This window comes from Heterodontus francisci, chromosome 1 (assembly GCF_036365525.1).
Source record: "Heterodontus francisci isolate sHetFra1 chromosome 1, sHetFra1.hap1, whole genome shotgun sequence".
Taxonomy (NCBI): domain Eukaryota; kingdom Metazoa; phylum Chordata; class Chondrichthyes; order Heterodontiformes; family Heterodontidae; genus Heterodontus; species Heterodontus francisci.
This window is the reverse complement of record NC_090371.1, coordinates 258212136-258238103: the sequence shown is the minus strand read 5'-3', so window position 1 is coordinate 258238103 and position 25968 is coordinate 258212136. Positions and strand designations below refer to the sequence as shown.

The window sequence follows — 25968 nt, the reverse complement described above, 5'->3', positions numbered from 1 at the left end:
TACCATTTTCCTCTGTTTACACTGTATAAATGATGACACTTTAAGCCACACATCTGGGACTCATTTTATTGCTGCCATGACAGGAAAAGTGGTATGAGGTGGTGAAAGAGATAACGGGATCCTCCACAGCAAGGGCAAAGCCTCTGTGCAGATGTTTCCTTCATTGGCGGTAAGTGATTAGAAGGTCCAGGCTGTGTCTTCCATGCATGTGTTAATGCAAGTATCTCAGACTCCCTTCCGTGCATGTCCCTCAACCTGGTTCATCGGGGATCAGTTGAAACGTTCCTGGATCAGGAGATCCCTGACATTCAATGCATTCTCACAAGCCCTTCACGTCCTGATCCATGCCGGCCACCTCGTTGCACAGCCAGGATACCACTCTGTTCAGCATCATCTCCCTCCACCTCCACTTCCTCCTCCTTTCTCACCTCCTGCTGCTGCTCTTCCCCCAATAAGCTGTCTCCTTCCAGGGCCTCACCATCCTCAAGGTTCACTCCTCTCTGGAGGACCATGTTATAGAGAACACAACAGACCACCACAATGAGTGAGATCCTTGCAGGTGTGCATTGCAGGGTGCCACCCAACTGGTCCAGGCACTAGAAATGCATCTTCAGTGGCCTGAAGGCCTACTCAACAGCTGTCCTAGTGAGCAGGTGGCATTGTTTGTATTGCCTCAGTCCCTCTGTCTGGGGTTCCTGTAGAGGAATGAGTAGCCAAGTCTTCAAAGGATAGCCCTTGTCCCCTAGAATCCATCCACGCACTTTGGGGGTTGGAGTGAAGATCTGAGGCTGGCAGAGGATAAAGGAATCATGACAGCTGCAAGGAAAGTGAGCTCACACATGGAGGAGTCTCTTGTTGTGGTCACAGACCAGTTGGACATTGAGGGAATGGAAGTCCTTCCTGTTGATGGATCTCAGTGACCGGCACTCAGTGCCTTGATGACCACATTAGTGCAATTGATGATGTCCTGCACCAGGGGCAATCAGCAGTGGAGATGAAACACAATGTCCGCTGTCTCTCCAAGGCTGCGTCTGTCATGAAATGAATATGCTGTACAGCTCTGATAAAAAGGGCACTGGTTACCTGTGAGATGTACTGGTGTGCTGCCATTTTTGAGATGCCACTATGGTCCGCAGCTGATCCCTGGAAGGAGCCAGAAGCCAAGTTCAGGGCCACAGTGATGTTGACGGCTACGATCTTCATCCTGGCGGCCGGCACTGACGCGCCTTCGGATCCCCGTCCGGGGAAACGAGGCGCGACACCTGTGGGGAGGGGGGAGGAGATATGTTTATCAGTGTGGGAGGGGGGAGGGGTCAAACTGTTCTGATTGGTGGAGGGGATGTTGGGAAGGGGTAAAGTTAAAAGTTTGTGAACTTTGGTGGGGGTGGAGGGAAGGTCAGGTACACATGGTAAGTATTTTTGAGTATTTTTGGGAGAAGAGTGCAAGAAATGAGTGCATTGTTAATGGGGGGGGGAGAAGGGCTTGAATCATTTATTAAGTATTTACTTTAATTTTGTTGTGCACATAACTTTAAACATTTAAATTAAATGTAAGGGCTGGAAGCCCTTTAAAAATGGCACCAGCGCCTGTGCAGTGGCGCCGGACGCCGTTGCTTGGGACAGCTCGCCCACCCCCTCCACGTCATCGGTGGGAGGGAGGGAGGGCAGTCCGCTCCAGCCATGTTAATGAACCGCCGTGTATAAGATCGTGGCGGCTCCGCAGAGTAAAACCGGCACGTGCGGGCTGCCATCTTTTACGGCCACTGCCAAGTAACAAAAAATCCAGCTCTATATTTCTGTTACAGGTGGGATACTATAGGCAGTGTTAGGCTGCAAATAATATATTTCAGATGGGAAAAGTAAGCTGTGAGGAGGGCATAAAAGAGTATAGATTAGTTAAGTGAGTGGGCAAGAAGATGGCAAGTGAAGAATAATGTGGAGTAATATGAATAAATCCACTTCGGTAGGAAGAATGGAAAAGCAGAACACTTTTTTTTAAAATGGTGAGAGACTAATAAATGTTGGTATTCAGAGGGATTTGAGGATCCTTGTACACAAATCACAGCAAGTTAACATGCAGGTACAGCTAGCAATTAGAAAGGCACATGTTATGTTAGCCTTTATTACAAGGGAGTTGGCGTATAAGAGTAGGAAAGTCATGCTGCAATTAGGGGTTTTGAAGAGACCACATCTGGAGTACCATGTACAGGTTTGTTCTCCTTATCTAAAGAAGAATATATTTGCCTGAGAGAGGATGCAACAAAGGTTCAGTAGACTGATTCCCAGGATAAGAGTGCTGTTATATGAGGAGCGATTGAGTAGAATGGACCTATACTCTGGAGTTTAGAAGAAGGAGAGGTGATCTCATTGAAATGTATGAAATTTTTAGAGGGCTTGATAGGATAGATGTTGAAAGGTTGTTTCCCTTAGCTGAAGGGTCTAGAACTATTGATCATAGTCCTAGGATAAGGAGTTGTTCATTTATGACTGAGCTGAGGAGAAATTCCTTCACTCAGAGAGTGGTGAAACTTAGGAATTCTCGACCCTAAAGAGCTGTGGAAGCTCAGTCGATGAATATATTCAAGATAGAGACCAATAGATTTTTGGACTCTGAGAGCTGAGTTTTAAGAGCTCGCTGCCAATCTCAGCAGCGAGCTCAAAAAACAGCAGCACGCCTGCACACGTCACACACCAAAGAGCCATCGCAATCTCCCACGAGGCGGCTCATTTAAATGGCTGGGGCGGCCTGCTCCCCCCAATCACATGGAGGGGGTGGGCTGTCTGTCATTGGCAATGGCATCAGCTACCTGTGTGCAGGCACTGGCGCCATTTTTATAGGGCAGCCAGCCCTGCTGGCACATTTAAATTTTAAAAGTAACCCCCCAAAATTAAATAAATAAATTTATAACGCCCTTTCCCACCCCCCATAACAATTACAGTAACTATTTGCCCTTTCCCCCACCCCCACCAAAACACTTATCTTTTATATCTGACCTACCCCCAAACTGCACAAAGTTTAAAGGTTAACCCTTCCCACCATTCCCTACACCCATTATGTTTATTTGACCCCATTCACCCACCCGGCATTGAAAATCCTACCTCCTCCTCCCTCCCCACCAGTGTGGCGTCGCGTTTCCCCGAATGGGGATTTGAAAGTGCTGGAGTGCCAGCCGTCGCATCAGAGATCGCGGCCGGCCCTCAAGCTTGTAGGTAAGTCTATTTAAATGTATTCATTTTATTGATTTGAATATTTTAATTGAGATCCTTTCGCCCAGCAGTGTGGGGGGGAGGCCGCCATGGAGCCTCGCCGCTGCCAGGAGGATCAGGCCGGGCCCTCACGGCGTCAGGGTCCGTGACAGACCTCATCTGGAGCTATCTTCAGGAACACCCCACCACGCCACGGAACCTGACACCTGGGGGAGAATAAAATCCAGCCCTTAGGGAATCAAAAGGATATGGTGATCAGGCAGGAAAGTGGAGTTGAGGTTGAGGATCAGCCATGATAATATGAAATGGCAGACCAGGCTCCAGGAGCCGTATGGCCCAGTCTTGTCTGGGTTCTGATGCTCTTATGTCCAAAATGCTCTGCTTGCACTCTTGACAGCTGCACAGTTACAACCAGCATTGAAGAATCATTAATCCTCCTCAATGAGAAAACTCAGCATCGTTGCTCTAATCCTATGAGCATCTCCCAATGTTTGGGCTATCAGTCCCAACTCCAGAGCTGAACCATCTCAATTCGCAACTCTGAATTATATTTTCAGCTGAAATCTGTTGGTCTTGGTGCATCCATTCTTCTACATAATTAGTCAATCGCAACATAGTCAACATTGTTCACAATGTAACATTTAATTCCGTCAACAGGTCAAGATGTGAGATTAAACATCCTACTAAGAATGTTAACTTCAAATCCTTTGATAATTGTATCAACAGACAACGTTTTGCCGGGGCAGTCTTTCTCAGAGCAGTACTCCCTCATATTGAAATTACTTCCCACTCAGTTCTTTCCTTTTAATTGCTCAGCATATTTCCTTCCAGTGATTAAGCAGGGTACAATGCCAAGGAATGTAGTTTTACCTGCTCCCTCCTCAGTGAGAAACTCGATTTAATACTTCCCAGGTCCTACAGTGGTGTCATCATAACTTCAAGGGCAGTTCAACCTCCTTCAAAATCCCAACTGAATTATTCTTTACCCTCCCCAGCAGCACCACAACGTCCAAGCCTTTTTCCAAATGATCAGGTCATCATTGTCTACTCAAAACTTACTAATCAGCAAAATCACTGAACCACAACTGTTTTAAAATGACTGAAATTATATGCAGCTGCTTGCTGTGGCTTGTTTTATCGAACAGCAGGGTGTGAACTAAGTCCTCATTATTATGCATTGCTCTTGTCAAGCAAATATAAATAGAATGATGGATTAAGAAATTTAATTCCTTTCTCTCCATTAGCTGTGATAATATGAGCCATTATTTTATAATATATTTGGTAATTGTGTTTATAATAGGTCTTATTAAAATGATGTTGAGCACTAGAGTAGGAAGACATTGATGCTGACTTGTGGTTTTACATTTAAATACACTGAGAGATATTATAGTGCGAAATTTAATTATGTTGTTCCACCAATGTAATTTCTCAGTTACCCAAGAGAAATATTATAGGAGCTATTTGTGATATTCCTGGCTTTTAGAAGTCAGCAGACACCTACAGTAATCAATATGACATGAGTGCTTTTGGTTCCATTTTCATATCTGTAATGTGAATTTCTATCAGCTTGAATTCTCAAAAGAAAATAGGAATCATTTAAAATGGTCTGTCAATCCACTATTGCCATTTCGTTCTTTCGATGATCCTTATACATCTTTATCTGTCAGTTAACATAGTAGCAGCCTGGCACATAATGCGCCCCCTCTCTTTCTCTGTCAGTTTTCTCAAAACAGGACTTAAAAGACAAAAATATTGGTCTGACTTTTAAGTTTTTTTTCAAGGAAAAAGGTAACAGCATGGGTAAATACAATCTAAATTAATTACTTGCTTGATAATCTATCCCTGATAATCTCTTCAAATTTGTTTTCAAATCATTACGTAATTTATTCTTTGTAATGTTCCAGCAGCTAGGCGTCTACCAGTGTCACATAGGATATGCATGAAAGCCACTGTTGGTTTGTTTTTCCTCCAACTCCCCCCAGCCCCCCCATTCCCTTCCCATGGGAAAGAACCGAGCCTTTTAAAGGGGAATTTGACAAGTTTCTGAGAGAAGAGGTTATTGTGAGGTACGGTGCCTGTAACAGTGGTAAACTATCCCTCCTCATCCTTCTTGGCCTGTCTGCAGTCTTCCATACATTTGACCACACCATCCTCCAATGCCTCTCTTTCGTCGTCCAGCTGGGTGGGACTAGCCTCGCCTGGTTCCATTCTTATCTAGTCGTAGCCAGAGGATCACCTGTAATGGTTTAATTTCCCACACCTGCACCTCTGGAGTTCCCCAAGGATCCATTTGTGGTCACCTCCTATTTCTCACCTACATGCTGCCTCTCAGCATCATCATCCGAAAACACGTCAGGTTCCACATGTATACTGACGACACTCAGCTCTACCTCACCACCACCTCTCTCATTCCGTCCACTGTCTCTAATTTGTCACACTGCTTGTCTGGAGCACAAATGTCTTCCAACTAAATATTAGGAAGGCTGAAGCCATTATCTTCGATCCCCACCACAAACTCTATTCCCTAGACCCAACTCCATCCCTCAGCCTGACAACTGTCTGGGGCTGAAGCAGACCGTTCGCAATCTTGGTGTCATATTTGAAACAGAGATAACCTTCCAGATATATTCTTGCTTCATCACCAAGACTGCCTACTTTCACCTCCGTAACATTACCTGATTCTCCCCCTGTCTCAGCTCATCTTCCATTGAAACCCTTATCTGTGCCTTTGTTACCTCTAGTCTTGTCTATTCCAATGCTCTCCTCACTGGCCTCCCATCTTCCACTCTATGTAAATTAGAGCTCATCCGAAACCCTGCTGCCTAACTTGCACCAAGTCCCGTTCACCCATCACCCCTATGTTCCCTATTTTGGCTCCCAGTTAAGCAACACTTCGATTTTAAAATTCTCAGCCTTATTTTCAAATATTTCCATGGCCTCAACCCTCCCTATCTTTATATTCTCCTCTAGCCATACAAGTCTCCATGATTTCTGCACTCTTCCAATTCTGGCCTCTTGCACATCCCCAATTTTAACTGCTCCAATATTGGTGGCCATGCCTTCAGATGCCTGGGCCATAGCTCTGGAATTTCTTCCCAAAACCTGTGATTCTGTGAACCTCTCCACCTCTCTCTCCTTCTTTAAGACACTCCTTAAAACTGAGCCCTTTGTCTAAGCTTTTGGTTATCTGTCCTGATATCCCCCTATGTGGCTTAGTGCCAAATCTTGTTGCTAGCATTCTTGTGAAGAGTCTTGGGATCTTTTACTCTGTTAAGGGTGCTATATAAATGCAAGTTTCTGTTGCTGTTTTCATATGGGCAAGTAGTTTGTTAGTTTAGTTTGCATGACCTAATGGGCAGCTGTAGTCTTCTAGGAGTCAGAGATGAATTTCCCTTTGTTTGTCTCTCTCAGGAGTTAGCACTACTCTGGAGTGAGTGTTCAGTGTACAAAGGTACACAGTCTATTGACAGGGCAACTTTATGGGCCTGACAGTCTTTTCTCCTCCTTCTTTTCATTTGTTACTATATGCTATAATTGAACTTTCTTCATTTAAGTTTATTTCTGTGAAGAGTATTTTCTTTCCAGATTGCTACCATTTAAGTTTATTTTGACAGGCACATTCTAGATTAGTCTTCACAACCCAAAGCCCAGTAACGCCAAACTATCCCAGCCACACACCTCCAAGCAATAATGACAACTACTGGCAAAAAGCTCCAGGCTGTACCTAGTGCAACAGGTAGATAATGATCTGAGGAGCTTGAAGCTCTGTATGAAAATAAAAGAGAAGTAACTCACTCTTTGGTTGCCATTCCTTAGCTGTCCACTCACTCTTCGGGCGTTCCATTATCTCTGCAACTCGATCATTGTACCTGGCTTTGTCTTTGTGGAGAACTTTGTACGTCTGTGTAAACACAGTTCAACATTAATTGGTTATTCTGAAAAAAACACAGACGTAGGCGATTTTTCCCATATTTCTACACAAAATTAAAGTGGAAATTTATTTTTCATCCTCTTCGGGTTCTCTCAATCCATACATTACTCTCTGCCTGGGAGGCCAGAAAAGTAATCTTCACCTGGATCCTTTCTAGTGCTGCTCTGTAACTGCCAACTTGGACATTAAAAAGAGTGTTTTAAGTCAACAATTCCCAAATTTACCTTCTCTTTCACTGGGGAGCAACTCACCGTCACTCAACAGCCAAAGTGAAATGGGAAGTTTAGTGCATAGAGAATCTTGGTCGTGAATCCACAACCCGCAGCTCCAAGGACAAAGATGGCCTATTGTTCAAAGTAGAAGTCTGCTATCTTCAATTGATATCTGTGGGAATGTGTTTAATTAAACTGGCTCTTACATAAATACTTCCACCTGCAATCACCGCACCAACCATCAGAGCGTATAACATGTTCTCGCTTGAGGAGCCAGGAGGACCACTGGAAGACATCTGGTGGATGGATGCTGCAAAATAATGTGAAGTTATTAGTGTAAGAAGAAACAGAATCATATAAAGTTGAATTTGGATCTGCCCATTGCTGTCAACTGATGGGATTATTTGCCTAAAAATGATTGAAAATCATAAACTCTAACAAAGTTTTCTCATGTATCTACCGGTATATTCCCAACCAATAGTTATATTGCATACTTTATTTAACACAGCTTTATAATATTTTTAATAACCCATAGATTGGAACATTTATTAGGCAGTAAACAGAGGGGTTGAGGTCATGTGGTGAAGCACAAAAGCAAAGATCAAGGGTTTTAAAGGAAGCGGCTGCAGAGATAGTGGAGGCATTGGTCGAAATATTCCAGAACTCACTGGATTCCGGGAGGGTCCCAGCAGATTGGAAAACTTCTAATGTGACACCCCTGTTCAAGAAGGGAGGGAGACAAAAAGCAGGAAACTATAGGCCAGTCAGCCTAACATCGGTCATTGGGAAAATGCTAGAGTCCATTATTAAGGAAGAAATAGCATGACATTTAGAAAAGCTTAACGCAATCAAACAGAGTCAACATGGTTTTATGAAAGGGAAATCATGTTTGACAAATTTGCTAGAGTTCTTTGAGGATATAACAAGCAGAGTTGCCAAAGGGGAACCGGTAGATGTAGTGTATTTAGATTTCCAGAAGTCATTCGATAAGGCGCCACATAAAAGATTATTGCACAAGATAGGAGCTCACGGTATTGGGGGTAATGTATTAGCATGGATTGAGGATTGGTTAACTCACAGAAGACAGAGAGTTGGGATTAATGGGTCTTTTTCAGGTTGGAAAGACATAACTAGTGGAGTGCCACAAGGATCAGTCCTAGGGCCTCAATTATTTACTATCTCTACTAATGACTTGGAGGAGGAGACAGAGTGTAGTATATCCACATTTGCTGACGATACAAAAATAGGTGGGAGGGCATGTTGTGATGAGGACATAATGAATCTGCAAGGGGATATAGATAGGTTGAGTGGGCAAAAACTTGGCAGATGGAGTTTGATGTAGGAAAGTTTGAGGTCATGCACTTTGGTCGGAAGAATCAAAAGGCACACTATTATTTAAATGGAGAGAGACTTCAAAAAAGTTCAGCACAGAGGGATCTGGGTGTTCTTATGCATGAAACACAAAAAGTTAGCATGGAAGTGCAGCAAGTAATTAAGAAGGCAAATGGAATTTTGGCCTTTATTGCTAAAGGGTTGGAGTTTAAAAATAGGGAAGTCTTGTTACAACTGTACAGGGTGTTGGTGAGGCCACACCTGGAGTACTGTGTACAGTTTTGGCCCCCGTATTTAAGAAAGGATATACTGGCATTGGAGGCAGTTCAAAAGAGATTCACTTGGCAGATTCCTGGAATGAAGGGGTTGACTTATCTAAAACGACTAAACAGGTTAGGCCTTTATTCATTAGAGTTTAGAAGAACAAGGGGTGATCTTATTGAAATGTACAAGTTTCTGAGGGGGCTTGACAGGCTAGATGTTGAGAAGATGTTTCCACTAGTGGGGGATCTCGAACTGGGGACATAGTTACAGAATAAGGGGACACTCATTTAGAACTGCGATGCGAAGGAATTTCTTCTCTCAGAGGGTAGTGAATGTCTGGAATTCTCTACCCCCGAGAATTGTGGAGGCTAGATCACTGAAAATATTTGAAGAGGAGGTAGATAGATTTTTGAAATATCGGGGAGTTGAGGGCTATGAGGAGCTGGCACAAAAGAGGAGTTGAGGTCTGGGGCAGGTTAGCCATGATCTTATTGAATGGTGGGGCAGGCTTGAGGGGCCGAATGGCCTACTCCTGCTCCTTTTTCTTATGTTCTTATTAATATCTCTAAACTGGGATGAATTAATTCTTGACGTGCACTCTAGTCTATTATTCTTCAATGTACATATTCAGGTAGAGGTCAGTAAGGGAGTTTTATTGGATTTGCAGCAAGGTTCCTTTACTTCAAGATAGTGGTATCATATTGGGCAGCAATGGACAGCAGACTCTTGTGATTGAATCACAAAATCTGCATTAATATCATGTTTTGTTTCAGCATGCCTTACCTATAATATAACATGCTACTGCACTAATAGGGAACATATTTAATAGTATATTTTACAATACTAGCCAAATAGCTTCAGTGACTGACTAGCATGTAAGACTGTGCAAGCCAGAACAGTGGGAAACTTGGCTCACAGGTCACAAATTCGCCGCAGAATTCCTAGCCTCTGACCTGCTGTTGTAGCCACAGTATTTATATAGCTGGTCCAGTTAAGTCTTTGGTCAATGGTAACCACCAGGATGTTGATGGTAGGAGATTCAGCACTGGTAATGCTGTTGAATGTCAAGGGGAGATGGTGAGATTCTCTTCTGATGGAGATGGTCATTGCCTGGCACTTGTATGGCGTGACTATTACTTATCAGTCAAAGCCCGAATGTTGTCCAGGTCTCGCTGCATGCAAATAAGAACTGCTTCAGTATCTGACAAATTGTAAGTGATACTGAATAATGTACAATCAACAGCGGACATCTCCATTTCTGACCCTATGTTGGAGGGAAGGTCATTGATGAAGCAGCTGAAGATGGTTGTGCCAAGGACACTACCCTGAGCAACTCCTGCAGTGATGTTCTGGGGCTGAGATGATCGGCCTCCAACAACCACACCCATCTTCATTTCTGCTAGGTATGACTCCAACCAGTGGAGAGTTTACCCCCGAGTCCCATTGACTTTAATTTTGCTAGGGCTCCTTGATCCACAATCAGTCAAATGCTGCCTTGATTTCAAGGGAAGTCACTTTCAGCTCTTTTGCCCGTGTTTGGACCGAGGCTGTAATGAGGTCAGGAGCTGAGTGGCCCTGGTGGAAACCAAACTGAGCATGAGTGAGCAGGTTGTGGCTGAATAAGTAAGTGCTGCTTGTTAGCATTGTCGGCGACACCTTCCATCACTTTGCTGATGATTGAGAGTAAGCTGATAGGGCAGTAATTGGCCAGATTGAATTTGTCCTGCATTTTGTGGCCAGCACATTCCTGGGCAGTTTTCCACATTGTCGGGTAGATGCCAGTGTTGTAGCTGTATTGGAACAGCTTACCTAAGAACAGAAGTCTTCAGTACTACAGGCGGGATGTTATCAGGGCCCATAGCCTTTATCCAGTGCACTCAGCCATTCATGTGAAGTGAACTGAATTGGCTGAAGACTGGCATCTGTGATGCTCGAGACCTTAAGAGGAAGACGAGATGGATCATTCAGTCGGCACTTCTGGCTGAAGATGGTTGCAAATGCTTGAGCCTCATCTTTTGCACTGACGTGCTGGGCTCCCCCATCATTAAGAATGGGGATCTTTATGGCGCCTCCTCCTCCAGTTAATTGGTTAGTTATCCACTGCCATTCATGACTCGATGAGGCAGGACTGTAGAGCTTAGATCTGATCCATTGGTTATGGGATTGCTTAGCTCTGTCTATTGCATGCCGCTTCCACTGTTTGACATGCAAGTAGCTGTGCGTTGTAGCTTCACCAGGCTGACACCTCATTTTTAGGTATGCCTGGTGCTGCTCCTGGCATGTCCTCCTGCACTCTTCATTGAACCAGGGTTGATCCCCTTGCTTGACGGTAATGGTAGAATGAGGGATATACTGGGCTATGAGGTTACAGATTGTGGTGCAATACAATTCTGCCGCCATTGATGCCCATAGCACCTCATTGTTGCCCAGTTTTGAGCTGCTAGTCCTGTTCTGAATCTAACTCATTTAGCACGGTTGTAGTGCCACACAACATGATGGAGGGTGTCCTCAGTGTGAAGAACATGACTTGGTCTGCACAAGCTGGTCATTCCTACCAATACTGTCATGGACAGAAGCATTTGTGACAGGTAGATTGTCGAGGATGAGATCAAGTAGGTTTTTCTTCTTGTTGGTTCTCTCACCACCTGTCGCAGGCCCAGTCTGGCAGATATGTCCTTCAGAACTCAGCCAACTCAGTCAATAGTGGTGCTACCAAGCCATTCTTGGTGACAGACATTGAAGCACCCACTCAGAGTACATTCTGTGCCCTTGCCACCCTCAGTGCTTCTTCCAATTGGTGTTCAACATGAAGGAGCACTAATTCACCAGCTGAGGAATGACAGTAGGTGGTAATCAGCAGGAGGTTTCATTGCCTATTTTTGACCTGATGCTACGAGACTTCATGGGGTTTGGAATTAATATTGAGCACTCTTAGGGCCACTTCCTCTCGACTGTATAACACTGTACCACCATTTCTTGTGGGTCTGTCCTGCCAGTGCCAGATGAGGAGTCTGGGACAATGGCTTTAAGGTATGATTCAGTGAGTATGACTATGTCAGGTTGTTGCTTGACAAATCTGTGGGGCAGCTTTCCCAATTTTGGGACAAGTCCCCAGATGTCAGTGAGAGGACTTTGCAGGATCAACTGGGCAGGGTTTATCTTTGTCATTTCCACCTCTGTGAGTCTGGAGTCACATGTAGGACAGACTGGGTAAGAAAGATAGATTTCCTTTCCTAAAGGACATTGGGTTTTAATGACAAGTAGTTTCATGATCATGATTGAGACTAGTTTTTTTTTAAACTCTAGATTTATGAATTAATTGAATTTAAATTCCCCTGCCCTGGTGGGATTTGAACTTATGTCTCCACAGCATTAGTCCAGACCTCTGAATTATTAGTCCATTAGTACATTACCATTATGCTACCATTCCCTGAGACTAGGGATAAGGGACTTCAGTTATGTGGAGGGACTGCAGAAGCTGGGGTGTTCTCCTTACAACAGAGAAGATTAAGGGAGGATTTAATAGAGGTGTTCAAAATTATGAGGAGTTTTGGTAAAGCAAATAGGGAGTGATTGTTTCCAAAGGCAGCAGGGTCCAGAGGACACAGATTTAAGCTGATTGGCAAAAGAATCAGAGGTGGCATGAGAAACCATTTTTAACAGTGAGTTTTTGTGATCTGAAATGCACTGCCTGAAAGGGGAGTGGAAGCAGATTCAATGTAATACTCAAAAGAGAACTGGATAAATACCTGAAGGGAAAAAAATTACAGGGCTATGTGGAAAGAGTAGAGGAGTGGGATTAATTGGATAGCTCTTCCAAAGAGCTGGCAACAGGCATGTTGGGCAGAATGGCCTCGTTCCTAGCTGCATCATTCTATGACCCTATGACTATTGGACTCTATGGGTGAGATTTTAACTCACGCAAAACCCTTGCACTGTATTAAAATCGGGCTCATATTGGCCCTACGAAATTAACTTTAATCAATACTTTTTTCTGCCAAGTTCATTTCTCACACTTTTACTTTTTCAACATTTTGAAAGAGCTTTTTATTTAATGTTTTTCGAAACAAGTTTTAGGGGATGGTTGCAAAGAAAGCAATTTCCTACATTACAGCTGTGGCCACAATTCAAGAGTACTTCATTGGCTCTAAATCACCTTGAGATGTCCTAAGGTCATGAAAGGCTCTATATAAATGAAAGGCCTTTCTTACTTCTTTTGCTTTCAAAATGCTTAAAATCCAAGAGCAGCTGGGGCCTTTCACATGAACCACATCTGGGGCATTGTCCCAGTTGCAGCTGGGCCCGAGGCAAGGGCCTGACTTTTGGCAAGTTTTGCAGAGGCTATCTCAGTGATTTCAATATTTAAAAGGTTGATATCGCTATTGAAAATTCTGATATTTGGTTGGTGCAAATGATTATTTAACACTACAACTCCTTTACAAGCCCTGGATCCTCTTGCTAAGAGCATAAGAAATAGGAGCAGGAATAGATCATATGGATCCTCAAGGCTGCTCCTCCATTCAATACGATCATGGCTGACCTTCTGCCTCAATTCTCCCACCCACTCTCCATACCCCTTGATTCCCTCAGAGGCCAGAAATCTGTCTATCGCAGCCTTAAATATACTCAATAATAAATACCCTCTGGGGTAGACAATTCCAAAGATTCACAACCCTCTGACTGAAGAAATGTCTCCTCATCTCAGTCCTAAATGATCGTCCCTAATCCTGAGACTGTGTCCCCATGTTCTAGATTCCCCAGATAGGGGAAACAAATTCTCAGTTTCTACTCTGTCAAGCCCCTTCAGAATCTTTTATGTTTCAGTAAGATGACCTCTCATTCTTCTAAACTCCAGAGAGTGTAGGCCCAGTTTATCAGCCTCTCATCATAGGACAACCCTCTCATCCCAGAAACCAATCTAGTGAACCTTTGCTGTACTGCCTCCAATGCAAGTATATCCTTCCTTAGGTATTGAGACCAATACTGTGCAAAGTACTCCAGGTATGGTCTCACCAAAGCTCTACACAGCTGTAGCATGATTTCCTTATTTTTGTACTCCAATTTCCTTGCAATAAAGGCCAACATGTCATTTGCCTGCCTTATTGCTTGCTGTACCTGCATGCTAACTTTCTGTGTTCCTTCTCCTGTCTCTGCCTCTAAGGGACCAAACTGTTAGGTGTTGTCCTCATGCTACGTCAGATAGATAAACTTTGGTCAGTAAAAGCTTTAGACACAAAGAGCCAAGATCAGAGAGCACTCAGGTCCCGAGAAAAACCCAATACTTTACCAAAGCACAGAACCAAGTGTACTTGCAAAGATGGACTGCAACTTCAGAGGATTATTGACTATGGCAACTATTCTTATTTTATTGGGAAATGATCGGCATTTTAAAAATTATAGACGCAAAAGTTACACTTCTTGCACTGCTTTTCCATCTTCACACACAAGTTGGAACATTGGTACAGGAACAAGCTATTCAGTCTCTCAAGCGTGTTCCAACATTTTATGAGATCGTGGTTGATTTGTACCTCAATTCCATTTATCCATCTTTGCTCCATAACCCTTGATAGCCTTATCTAACAAAAATTTATCAAACTCAGTCTTGAAAATTTCAATTGTCAGCCTTTTGGGGGAGAACACCAAATTTCACTACTTTTTGTGTAAAAACAGTACTCCTGATTTCACTCCAGAATTATAACTGTATAATTAAAGTTGTAACTAATAGATTATGCCCCATTTTCTGGATTCCCCCACCAGATGAAACAGCTTCTAATAGTCATTTATGGCACAGAAGAAGGCCATTGTCCCATCGAGTCTCTGTAGAGCAATCCAATCAGTCCCATTCCCCAGCTCTATCCCTGTAGCCCTGCAAGTTTATTTCCTTCAAGTGTCCATCTAATTTCTTTATCAAATCAATTATTGTCTCTGCTTCCACCAGCCTCGGAGACAGCATGTTCCAGGTCATTACCACTCGCTGCATAAAAAAAGTTCTTCCTCACATCCCCTCTGCATCTCTTGCCCAAATCGTTAAATCTGTATCCACTAGTCCTTGTACCATCAACTAATGGGAAAAGTTTTTCTCTGTCTACTTTATCCAAACATGTAATAATCGTGTACACCTCCATCAAATCTCCCCGCAATCTCCTTTGCTCCAAGGAGAACAACCCCAACTTCTCCAACCTAAACTTGTAGCTAAAATCCCTCATCCTGGGACCATTTTGATAAACTTCCTCTGCATCCTCTGAATGACAGTCACATCCTTCCTAAAGTGTGGTGATCAGAACTGGAAGCAATAGCCTAGCTGTGGCCTAACCAGAGCTTTATAAAAGTTCAGCACAACTTCCCTCCTTTAGTACTCAATACCTCTATTTCGTTTGTTCATTCGTTGGTGTCATCTTCTTCCCAGAAGGTTGACCGCCATGGATTTCCACCTTTGTCTGTCCTGTGCTGCCCTTACACATTCCGCATAGATCAACTGCATTCAGTCCATTATATCTGTCATTCATTTTCTCCTCTGCTTCCCTCTCCTGTTTTCCGTCTGTCTTTCCTTCCAATAATTGTCTCTGTCGACCTTCCGCTCTAATGATGTGACTGAAATATTGTATCTTTCTCTCTTTGATGTTATGTACTAATTTCCTCTTTTCTCCAGCCATTTCCAGCACTTCCTCATGAGTTCTGAAGAAGGGTCACTGACCTAAAACATTAACTATGATTCTCTCTCCACAGTTGCTGCCAGACCTGCTGAGTATTTCCAGCGTTTCTCGCTTTTATTTCCTCATCAGTCTTTCTGTCTGTGTGGGATATGCGAAACATCCTTCTACACGTCCACATCTCAAATGCATTCAGCTTCTCAATAGTTTCTTTGTTTGTTATCCATGTCTCCAAAGCATATAACATGGATGACAAAATGTAGCACCTCAGCATTCTTTTCCTAAGATCTTTGATGATTTATGAAACCCAAGATTTCATATGCTTTGCTAACCACTTTCCCAATATGTCCTGCCACCTTCAAAGATCTATGCATGTGAACCCCCAGGTCCCTCTGTCGCTGCACACTCTTCAGAACATTGGGCCTATATTGCCTCTCACTATCCCTTCTGCCAAAATGCATCACCTTACACTTCTCTGTATTAAATTCCATCTGCCACTTGTCTGCCCATCCTACTAGCCTATCTATGCCCTGTTGCAGTCAACTGGTATCATCCTTACTGTTTGCCACATCTCCAAGTTTGGTACCATCGGTAAATTTTGAAATTTTACTCTGTATTCCAATATCCAAGTCATTCATATATATAAAAAAAACAATGGTCCTAGCACTGACCCTTGAGGAACACCACTGTCTACCATTCTCCAGTCTGTTATCTGTCCTTCAGCCAATTTTTTAATCCAAGCCGACACTGACTGTCCTATTCCATGAGCCCTAATTGTGTTAACCAGTCTTTGTGTGCAGCACCTGATGGCCAATGTCTCAGTTTCCATTGCAGCACAAGTGGAAGCCATCCAACATCTGACTGCTGCAGTGGAAGCTTGGACTATGGTCTTGAAATCTCAGCTTGTTGCCATCCAAGCCCACCTTGGTGTCATGCTGCTCAGATTGCTGCCATTATGCCTACGGATACCAGTGCTCAAAGTGGGTGGCAGGCTCTCACAGCAAGCAAGCAATATGTGCTCCAGCAGATTACTCAGATAGCTGAGCTGCCGTATGCCACCCCCGCCTCGTTCACCCAACACCCCCAGGGGAGTGGCAATGGCACCATGGAGCACAAATCTGCTGTTTTCTCTCAGGATGACAGTATTCGTGCTTCTACCATTGCCGCTCTGTCAGTGCCCCTGCTATTGTCTGTCAGCCAGCCAGTCCAAACCACTGAACCCTATGCTGATTTGGTACAGTCCGAAGCCAGGCCCTTAAGGCCCAGAACTGCGCGATCATCTTGCAAGGCCATCTGCAGTCTCCCCCACTGCCTTCCACCAGCCAAGCTGCAGCCACTGGAGTAACACTCTGTAGCAGCACTAGACCAAGCAAAGGCACCTGCAAGATAGGCACTAAGGGAATGAATAAGGGTGATTAGTTGAGAGTTGTATGAAATATTGGATGTTTTACTGGATGAAGTTGGTTCGGAATGGTTGTTTTGTAATGGCTTTTATTTCAGGGTTGTACCCAAGTGGATGCTGTGATGGTCCATAACAGGGGAATGGTTAGGTATGGAACTGTTGAACAATGGGGATCTGGGATGTTATTCATGAAAACTGTTCACGTACAACCCATCTGGATCACTGATGTGCTAATGGTCTCTTCCTCTCCTCCTGAGGTGCTCACCAAATTTGTATTGGAAAGGGGTGTGCCTTCTTTAAGATTCTAAGAGGGGGAAAAAACATCCATGGCTAAGCAAGGAAGTTAAGGAGAACATAAAGACAAAAACTAAGGCATACCATATTGCAAAGGCCAGTGGCAGGTGAGAAGATTGGGAAACTTTTAAAAATCAACAAAGGGTTACTAAAAAAGTAATAAAAAGAGCAAAGGTAAATTATGAAAGAAAACTAGCACAAAATATAAAAACAGATAGCAAAGCTTCTATAAGTATATTAACGGTAAGAGAGTAGCTAAAGTGAATGTTGGTCCCTTGGAGGATGAGACTGGGGAGTTAATAGAAGGGAACACAGAAATGGCGGAGACACTAAATCAGTATTTTGCCTCAGTTGTCACAGTGGAGAACACTAGTACCATCCCAATAGTAACTGGTATAGAAAGGTTATAGAAAGAGAGGAACTTAGAACATTCATCATCAGTAGGGAAAAAGTACTGAGCAAACTATTGGGATTGAAGGCAGCCAAGTCCCCAGGGCCTGATGGCCTACATCCTAGGGTCTGAAAGGAAGTGGCAGTGGACATAGTGGATCCATTGGTTATAATATTCCAAAATTCCCTGGATGCGGGAAAGGTTCCAGTGGATTGGAAAAAAGCTAATATAATGCCCTTATTCAAAAAGGGAAGGAAGCAGAAAGTAGGAAACTATAGATCAGTTAGTTTAACATCTGTCGTTGAGAAATTGTTAGAATCCATTATTAAGGAAGTAATAACTGGACATTTAGAAAGTCAAAACGTAATCCATCAGAGTCAGCATGTTTTTATGAAGGGTAAATTGTGTTTGACTAATTTGCTAGAGTTCTTTGAAGCTGTGACAAGCAAAGTGGAAAATGGGGATCCTGTAGATGTAGTATATCTGGACTTCCAGAAGGCATTTGATAAGGTACCACACAAAAGGTAAGATCACATGGGGTTAGGGGCAATTTATTAGCTTGGACAGAGGATTGGCTAACCAACAGAAAACAGAGAGTTGGGATAAATGGGTCTTTTTCTTGTTGGCAAGAAGTAACTAGTTGGGTGCCACAGGGTTCGGTCCTTGGGCCCCAACTATTTAAATATATATTAATGACTTGGATGCAGGGATAGAAGGTACTATCGTCAAATTTACAGATGACGCTAAAATAGGTGGGATAGTAAATTGCAATAAAAAAATAAGAAATTTACAAATGGATATGGATAGGTCAGGTGAATGGGCCAAAATTTGGCAGATGGAGTTTAACGTGGATAAGTGTGAGGTTATTTTGGTCAGAAGAATAGAAAGGCTAATTATTATCTAAATGGAGAGAAACTTCAGAGTGCTTCGGTGCAGAGGGATCTGGGGGTCCTCGTGCATGAACATCAGAAAACCAGAATGCAGGTACAGCAGGTAATAAGGAAGGCAAATGGAATTTTGGCATTTATTGCTAAAGGAATAGAATATAAAAGTAGGGAAGTGTGGCTGCAACTGTACAAGGCATTAGTGAGACCGCACCTGGAGTATTGCATACAGTTTTGGTCCCCTTACTTGAGGAGGGATGTAGTTGCATTGGAGGCAGTTTAGAGGAGATTCACTAGATTGATTCCAGGGATGAAGGGTTTGTTTTATGAAGAGAGATTGAACAGTTTAGGCCTTTACTCTCCAGAGTTTAGGTGAGAGGAGATCTAATTGAAGTATATAAGATGATTAAAGAGATTGACAAAGTAGACGTAGAGAGGCTGTTTCCTCTGGTGGGGCAATCTAGAATGAGAGGTCATAGTTTTAGGATAAGGGGTAGCAGATTTAAAACAGAGATGAGGAGAAATTACTTCTCTCAAAGGGTTGTGAGTCTGTGGAATTCACTACCCCAGAGTGCAGTGGATGCCGCGACATTGAGTAAGTTTAAGAAGGGGATAGATAGATTTTTATTTAGTAATGGGTTGAAGGGTTATGGAGAATGGGCAGGAAAGTGGAGTTGAGGCCGAGATGAGATCAGCCATGATTGTATAGAATGGTGGGGCAGGCCCGAGGGGCTGAATTGCCTACTGCTGCTCCTAGCTTTTATGTTCTTATGTTCATGATGGCCAGGTTGTGAGGGATGCAACAGACCACCATGAATCAGGACACTCACTGCGAAATACTGCAGGGTTCCTTCAGAGTGGTCCAGGCAGCACTACAGTTAATTTAGCACCCGAAACGTCTGCTCAATGACGTTCTGCATGGCACTTTGTCTCTCATTATATTATTGCTGACCAGGGGGTTGGCAAAATGTCCGTACACAGACACCAGTGACCGTGGTAAAAAAAAATCTGTGGTCCGTGACTGGTAATTTTAGGGATGAGAAATTTCCCATTGGATTCTTCTTTCGGACCCTACCGGCTTTAAAAAAAAATTACAGCTGTCAGTTTCGCAGCTGACAGGTGCTGAGAGTGGGAACAGTAGTTTCCGAAATTCGGACAGATTCAGGGTTTTCCAGTGGATTCCTATTTTTTTTTAAAAGCCCGCCTGAAAACATTGAGTCTGTCTGAAGTTCGGAAACCGCTGTAACCGCTCTCAGCAACGGTTGGGGGGATGGGGCACAGAGAGAGAGAGAGAGGCACAAAGAGGAGAGGGGAAACAGAGAGAGAGAGAGAGAGAGAGAGAGGGGGGGAAGAGAGAGAAAGGGGAAAGAAAGAAAGAGTGCACGGGGGAACAGAGAGAGAAGGGGCAGAGAGAGAGAGGAGGGACAGAGAGAGGGGGAGAGGGGACACAGAGAAGGGGAAACAGAGAGGGGGAATGACAAAGAGGGGGGACAACACAAAGGGGGAAATGACACAGAGAGGAGGCGAATGACACAGAGAGATGGGCGAATGACACAGAGAGGGAAGGGAATAATACAGTGGGGGGGATGACACAGAGGGGGAGAACACGGGGGGGGACACAGAGAGGGAGGGGGAGAGAGACAAACAGAGAGAGGAGGGAGACAGCACGATCAAGATCATTCCTGACAGATGGACATCTATCCGGAATACTCCGCATCGCTACAAGAAGTGTGCAGGCAGACATTGACTACCTGTGCAGGCAAAAAAAAAACACCAGGTATCTCACTAAATCAGTGTTCAACATGGTGATGAGAAAGTAAGTCAATAAATTAGTCTTCTCATTTAAAAGTTCTTCACAAAAATGAACATTTGTTGTTTTAATTAATAGTAAGAGACATTTTTAATGCCTTTATCTCTCCGAAATTGTCTCAACGGCCCCTCATGTAAGACAAAAATTGTAATGTGCACCACCCCCCCACCCACCATGGGAAAAGGTTGGACACTCCAGCTCCAATACTTTAAACTTGTGTTTTAAAAATAACCTAGCAGCTAGTTTAAAGGCTTGTTTTATTAAAACTCTTTTAAAATGGCAAAAGTCAGTAAGGGAATGTCTAGATTTCCATGTTCTGACATGCATTACTTTCACTTGGGACACAAGTTCAGTGACATGTTGAAAGTTGTTGGACTTTTATTTCTACATAAATGTTGCAATTCTGCTGCTATCCATTTGGAATCACATCGTTCCAGAACTTGTGTTGAGGGAGAAACAGGCAAGAAAATCAAAGGAATGGGGCGGCGCAGTTGTTAGCACCGCAGCCTCACAGCTCCAGCGTCCCGGGTTCAGTTCTGGGTACTGCCAGTGCGGAGTTTGCAAGTTCTCCCTGTGACCGTGTGGGTATCCACCGGTTTCCTCCCACAGCCAAAGACTTGCAGGTTGTTAGGTAAATTGGCCAATGTAAATTGCCCCTAGAGTAGGTAGGTGGTAGGAGAATGCTGGGGATGTGGTAGGGAATATGGGATTAATGTAGGATTAGTATAAATGGGTGGTTGTTGGTCGGCACAGACTCGGTGGGCCGAAGGGCCTGTTTCAGTGCTGTATCTCTCTATGACTCTCTCTTTCTCTAAGACGTCAGCACTGTAAGCTCCTCATGCATACAAGAGTATGGTGTAATGGGGTTGAGTGATATTGGCAAAAACAGGATGCTGCTGACCCATAAACAACAGTTTGTAAATGCAATGTAACAGATAGCTTTAATAAACCTGAATCTATGATGAACTGTCCACAATTCCTTAACAAAATCCACACTGCATTTGCAATTTTAAAAACTGTCGGGGAAGACATTGTAAAAATTTATTATGTTTCAATGACCATGCTGGAAACAGTCATTAACTGATTTTTTTTTTGCTGTGGATTGGATTAAAGGACAAGTTTTACAAGTATGTTATAGATCAGTAACTGCAATGTGCATCATTTACTATCCCATTTGAGGGTAGATAACCTGAATGGCCAATGTCATTTGAAAGCTGTCTGTATCAAATCATTACATTACTTTAAAAGTGCACCTTTGCTAACAGGTAAGACATTTGGCTTGGACATAAATTGTTTAGTCTGAAGTACAATCTTACGGATAGTGACTAAACATTTTGTAACTGAAAATTACATGCAGTAACAACTGCTCAACTTTTTGCAGAAAAGCTTTTGTTAATAATTATCTTGTCAGAGCTGAATCGGAATTGACAGTGATAGACTGACTTACAGATACATATGAATTTAAGAGAATCACTTTCTTGGAGGAACAGAATGATGCTCTTGATTTGTAATTGTGTTTATCTAATTTTGTCACTAGCTTTGGTGAACAAATGACATTTGTCCATGAGGGATTCTGTTGTTTCTATATTTTACAATCCAGGACCTAGTGAAACAGCTTGTCAAGATTAATAAATTAGTCTTGGCTACCTACCGTTAATCTCAGTCCCTTCCTGTCCCACTCTGCTTTTCTGTTTTAAATGACTCTTCTGAAGTACTATCTGTTCCATCCTATAAAATTCTCCTAATTTGGAGATCACTGCACTTCTATTGGCTGCCCCATCTTCAGACACATATTACAAGCAGGTGGAGAAGTTGCACAAACATTGACCATCACGTGTTAAATTGACCTGTGACAATGGCAGTGTGAGAAATGGTCTGTCTTCCTATTGCTGAGTCTGCTACTGCCCCTCCTCAATAACCACAATAACAATCCTCTCTTTGAATTTCATGGTTTATTGGATGAATTTGCAGTCCTGACATAGTGTGAATTCAGAGGTCATCCAATAAGGTCCATCTACCAACTTGTGACACGATGTAGCTAGCTCTATTCTATCAACAGAAGTAATTCGCATTGGCATGACATACTATTTTGCTTGCTAGCTAGCTAATACAGTTGTGCTGCTCTCCATTGATGTTTGTATGCTTAGCTACTTTATTTATAGGGAGAAATGTATTATATATCAGACTGTGTTTTGATGGTATTAGACTGGCTATACACTTCATATACAGATTAATTGCCCCCATGCCCATGACAGAATCAATAATGTTGTCAAATGTCCGTGGTGCAACATGTCAGTGCCTATCCCTGATGCTGACTACGTGTAGTTGGGTTGTGGAGGCAGGTCATTAGCCAGGTGTACAGTGGACAGCCCTGGTCACCGAGTAGCCACGCTCTGGTCCGATGTAGTGGCTGAAAAGTTGCTGGAACAGCAGGCTGGCGCAGGATAAATGCATCACAACTGCTGCCTGCATAGCAGGCATTCACTAGCATGATGAGCTGAACATTGTCGCACACCAACTGCACACTGACTGAGTGTAACCTTTGCGGTTTCAGTACATGTCACCATTGCAATTGGCACCCCCAAAGTCTTGTATGCAGTGATGGCACCTTGCACTATAGAGAAACCTGCTATTATGGCAAAGCCAAGTGCATGTGTGCTCCTCCAGGACAATGAGGTCCTGGCATACAGAGCCTGTGAGACCCAGAGGCAGCAATGGAGCACAAACTGCACTATGTTAGTTATGTCACCTGTTCCAGCCTGGAAGGATCTGGTCGTCTTCACGGCTACTGGCCATGCCATCCTTGCCCTGCTCTGAGGTTGCAGAAGGCAGAGTTCTGAGACCACCTCCTTGTTGGATTGTTGCCACCGACACACTGTTCTAGCCTTATGCTGAGATAAGAGGTGTTCGTGGAAGACCCTAGGTGGATAAGGCCTCCTTCTGAGAGCTCTTCACCCCCTCCTACTCCTCATTCTGTGAGCAGCTTGTCTTTTTTGCTGCCTCTGTTCATCTCCCTCTGATGCTGCAGCCCACGGAGGATTGCAACTATAGCCCCCATGACTATGAGAAAGTGATGTGCTTAGAGCCCTTGCAGTCGCAACCAATGCCTTCCCTACCTCCAGCACTACTCTCTGCAGATTTTACCAATTATCAACTCCTGCAAATGCCCAGCACCTCCACCAACTCAGCAAGGGCCAGTAGTGAAAGCAACTAACCTGCAAGTTGTTGCTGATACTTTTAAATAGCACGATGGGTTCCCTCGTGCTGCTGAGCGCATGTTTAACTGTGCATGTTTAAGAGAGGGTGTTAAATAAAACAACAAGGTCCAAAACGGCAGGTCTGACATTAAATCAGCGTTAGATGCTGACTGACTTCGTGCTCAGCCTGCTTCCAGCAAAAGCATGTAACACCCGCACGAACACCATCACCAACACCATTTGGAAGTGGGCAGAAGTGGCACCATCACCATTTTTTTTACTAAACCTGCACCTGTAGTGTCGAAACTACCGACACGATGGAGCTGAATTTTGCAGTCAACTTACCTGCACAACTCCTTAGGCACTAAATTTCTCTATCTTTTCGGCTGTGTATTTGATCTGCGCCTAGATTGCACCTCACTGGGTGCAAATAGACAGGAAATTCCAGCACAAGCTTCTTGTTTTGTTGGACTGAAAAAACACACCCGCAACCCTAGTTCTTCAAATACCGGGTGTATTGGGCTTCTTTTGAGCTAGTTAGGCAAGATCATATTGGGCTACTTTTGGGCAAGTAGTTGGTTGACTTTGGCCTACAAACGTGTTTTAATTTCCGACACACAAGGTCACACACACAGACCTGAAACGTTAACTCTGCTTTTCTTTCCCCAGCCTGACTTGAATATTTCCAGCATTTTTTGTTTTCGTTTCACATTTTCAGCATCCGCAATATTTTGCTTTTAATTTCTGGCAACCAGGCTTCCTGTATTCAGGATGAGCGAGGGCAACATCTCTCACACACACAGTCCCTCTCTCTAACATACAAACAGCATAACGACCTGGACAGTCCATGTGCCTACCTCTCTCCATTTTGCCAGTAATCAAACATTCGTACGACTGGGCAATAACCCTACAGGAACATTCGTTCATTCAGACCCTACACCAATGACAATCTGATTAATTTCCAGACTCCCGGATGAGCTAACATGATGATAATCCTTCACGCAAAAGTTTAGGTCCACCTTGAATAGAGATTTTAAAACCGGTTCTTAATTTGGGAGGGGAATGGGTGGAAATGTGCTCTTTTCTGGTCTAACGCTGATTCAGCAAAGCATCTCGCTGTGCCTGGGGCTGAATGATTTCAGAATAAGCCTTAAAAAAATACACACACGAACGTGTGTGTTCTATGTGCTCTTACATAAAAACCACAACGGATATTAAAAACCATCCGCGTCTATATTCCTCCAAAAGGCATTCATTCCTGTGTTGTGAATAACGATCAACCTTCTGGAATGGATCGAGTGACCTTGGAGTCTCTTTCTGCAGGGCAGTGAGTTCACTCCAGCTTTACCAATCCAACATTGTCTGAGCCGCCCCTCACAAAAGCAAAACTTCTGTTCCTTTGAAACTTAATAGTCCACCGCAAATCGTTGAAATGCCTATTATTTTATATAAGTCGGCGAATTGTTACGATGCAATTAATATTTATTTTAATTTGAAGCCCAGTCCCTGCATGTGGTTTAGCAGTAATGAGTGAAGCCTCTCCGGGACTCTGACAGCTCCGTCGTTTACAATTACGGTTTTAAAAAAACGAAATCTATCCTTTCAAATGATTCAGACAAGCACCCTGCTACTCGACGTGCAGCACTCACCATTCCTGTACGCGTTCCTGACTAGTCGTGAGGAGGACGGGATCCTTGCCAATGGCACCAGGTTGTGCCAGGCGCTCCTGCAAAGATACATTGCGCCCACTTGACACTGTAAGTTAATTGTTGCAGCTAATGGTGCCGAGTATACCTGCAACACTCGGCGCTGTCCCTACTGAAGCGGAGAGTCCGGCTCTTCGCCCTCTGCCTGGTCCAACCACTCACAGCGTCACGTCGACCGCAAGCGTCAAGTACGGAGACAGCGTGCCCCAGAGGTCGCTTGTGTCGTGTGGTCACAGTATTAACACGCCGCAAAAAAGTCTGAATAATTATTAAACAACCAAACAAAAAGTCCCTAGCTGCAGCCGCAGTGTGCTGTAAATCCGTTGTTTACTACCACACACTGCCAAACTGCACGTTTCAGCAACATTTGCGATGTGGCACGCTTTTTTGTGCAGCTCATTCGACGATGAATATTACATAGATGTCATCTCCGCTTTCTGACTTAAAATTGGTGTTCTGATTTGCTCACCGTAAGCCTCTTTCCTAAAGGCATTCACTCACTATGGGGTATAGCTCCGAGGATATAAATGTCCACGTTTTTGTCTTCACTGGCTGCAAAAACATCTACCATGGAACCTTGTGCCAAACTTGTCCCCAATCATTTGTGTATTTCTTAAGTTGCTGGTACTGGCAAATCTTGGTGGTCTAATTTATAATTTACTTGTCAACGGCGCTAAGAGGTGTCCAG

At 43.6% G+C, this 25968-nt stretch overlaps 1 protein-coding gene across 3 annotated transcripts in view; it reads right to left on the bottom strand.

Moving 5' to 3' along the window:
* mgarpa (mitochondria localized glutamic acid rich protein a) overlaps nt 1-25477 on the bottom strand; it is a 73408-nt gene extending 47931 nt beyond the window's left edge. Inside the window, exons 1-3 of one of the 3 annotated variants that reach the window (XM_068043732.1) lie at nt 25224-25477; nt 7557-7660; nt 7003-7108 (exon numbers count right to left, since the gene is read on the bottom strand). In XM_068043732.1, the coding sequence (XP_067899833.1) occupies nt 7003-7108; nt 7557-7660; nt 25224-25314 (301 nt within the window). In that variant the 5' untranslated portion in view covers nt 25315-25477. The remainder of the gene's footprint in view (nt 1-7002; nt 7109-7556; nt 7661-25223) is intronic. The other 2 variants (XM_068043713.1, XM_068043722.1) reach the window with 2 other exon arrangements.
* Between the last annotated feature and the right edge of the window lie 491 nt (nt 25478-25968).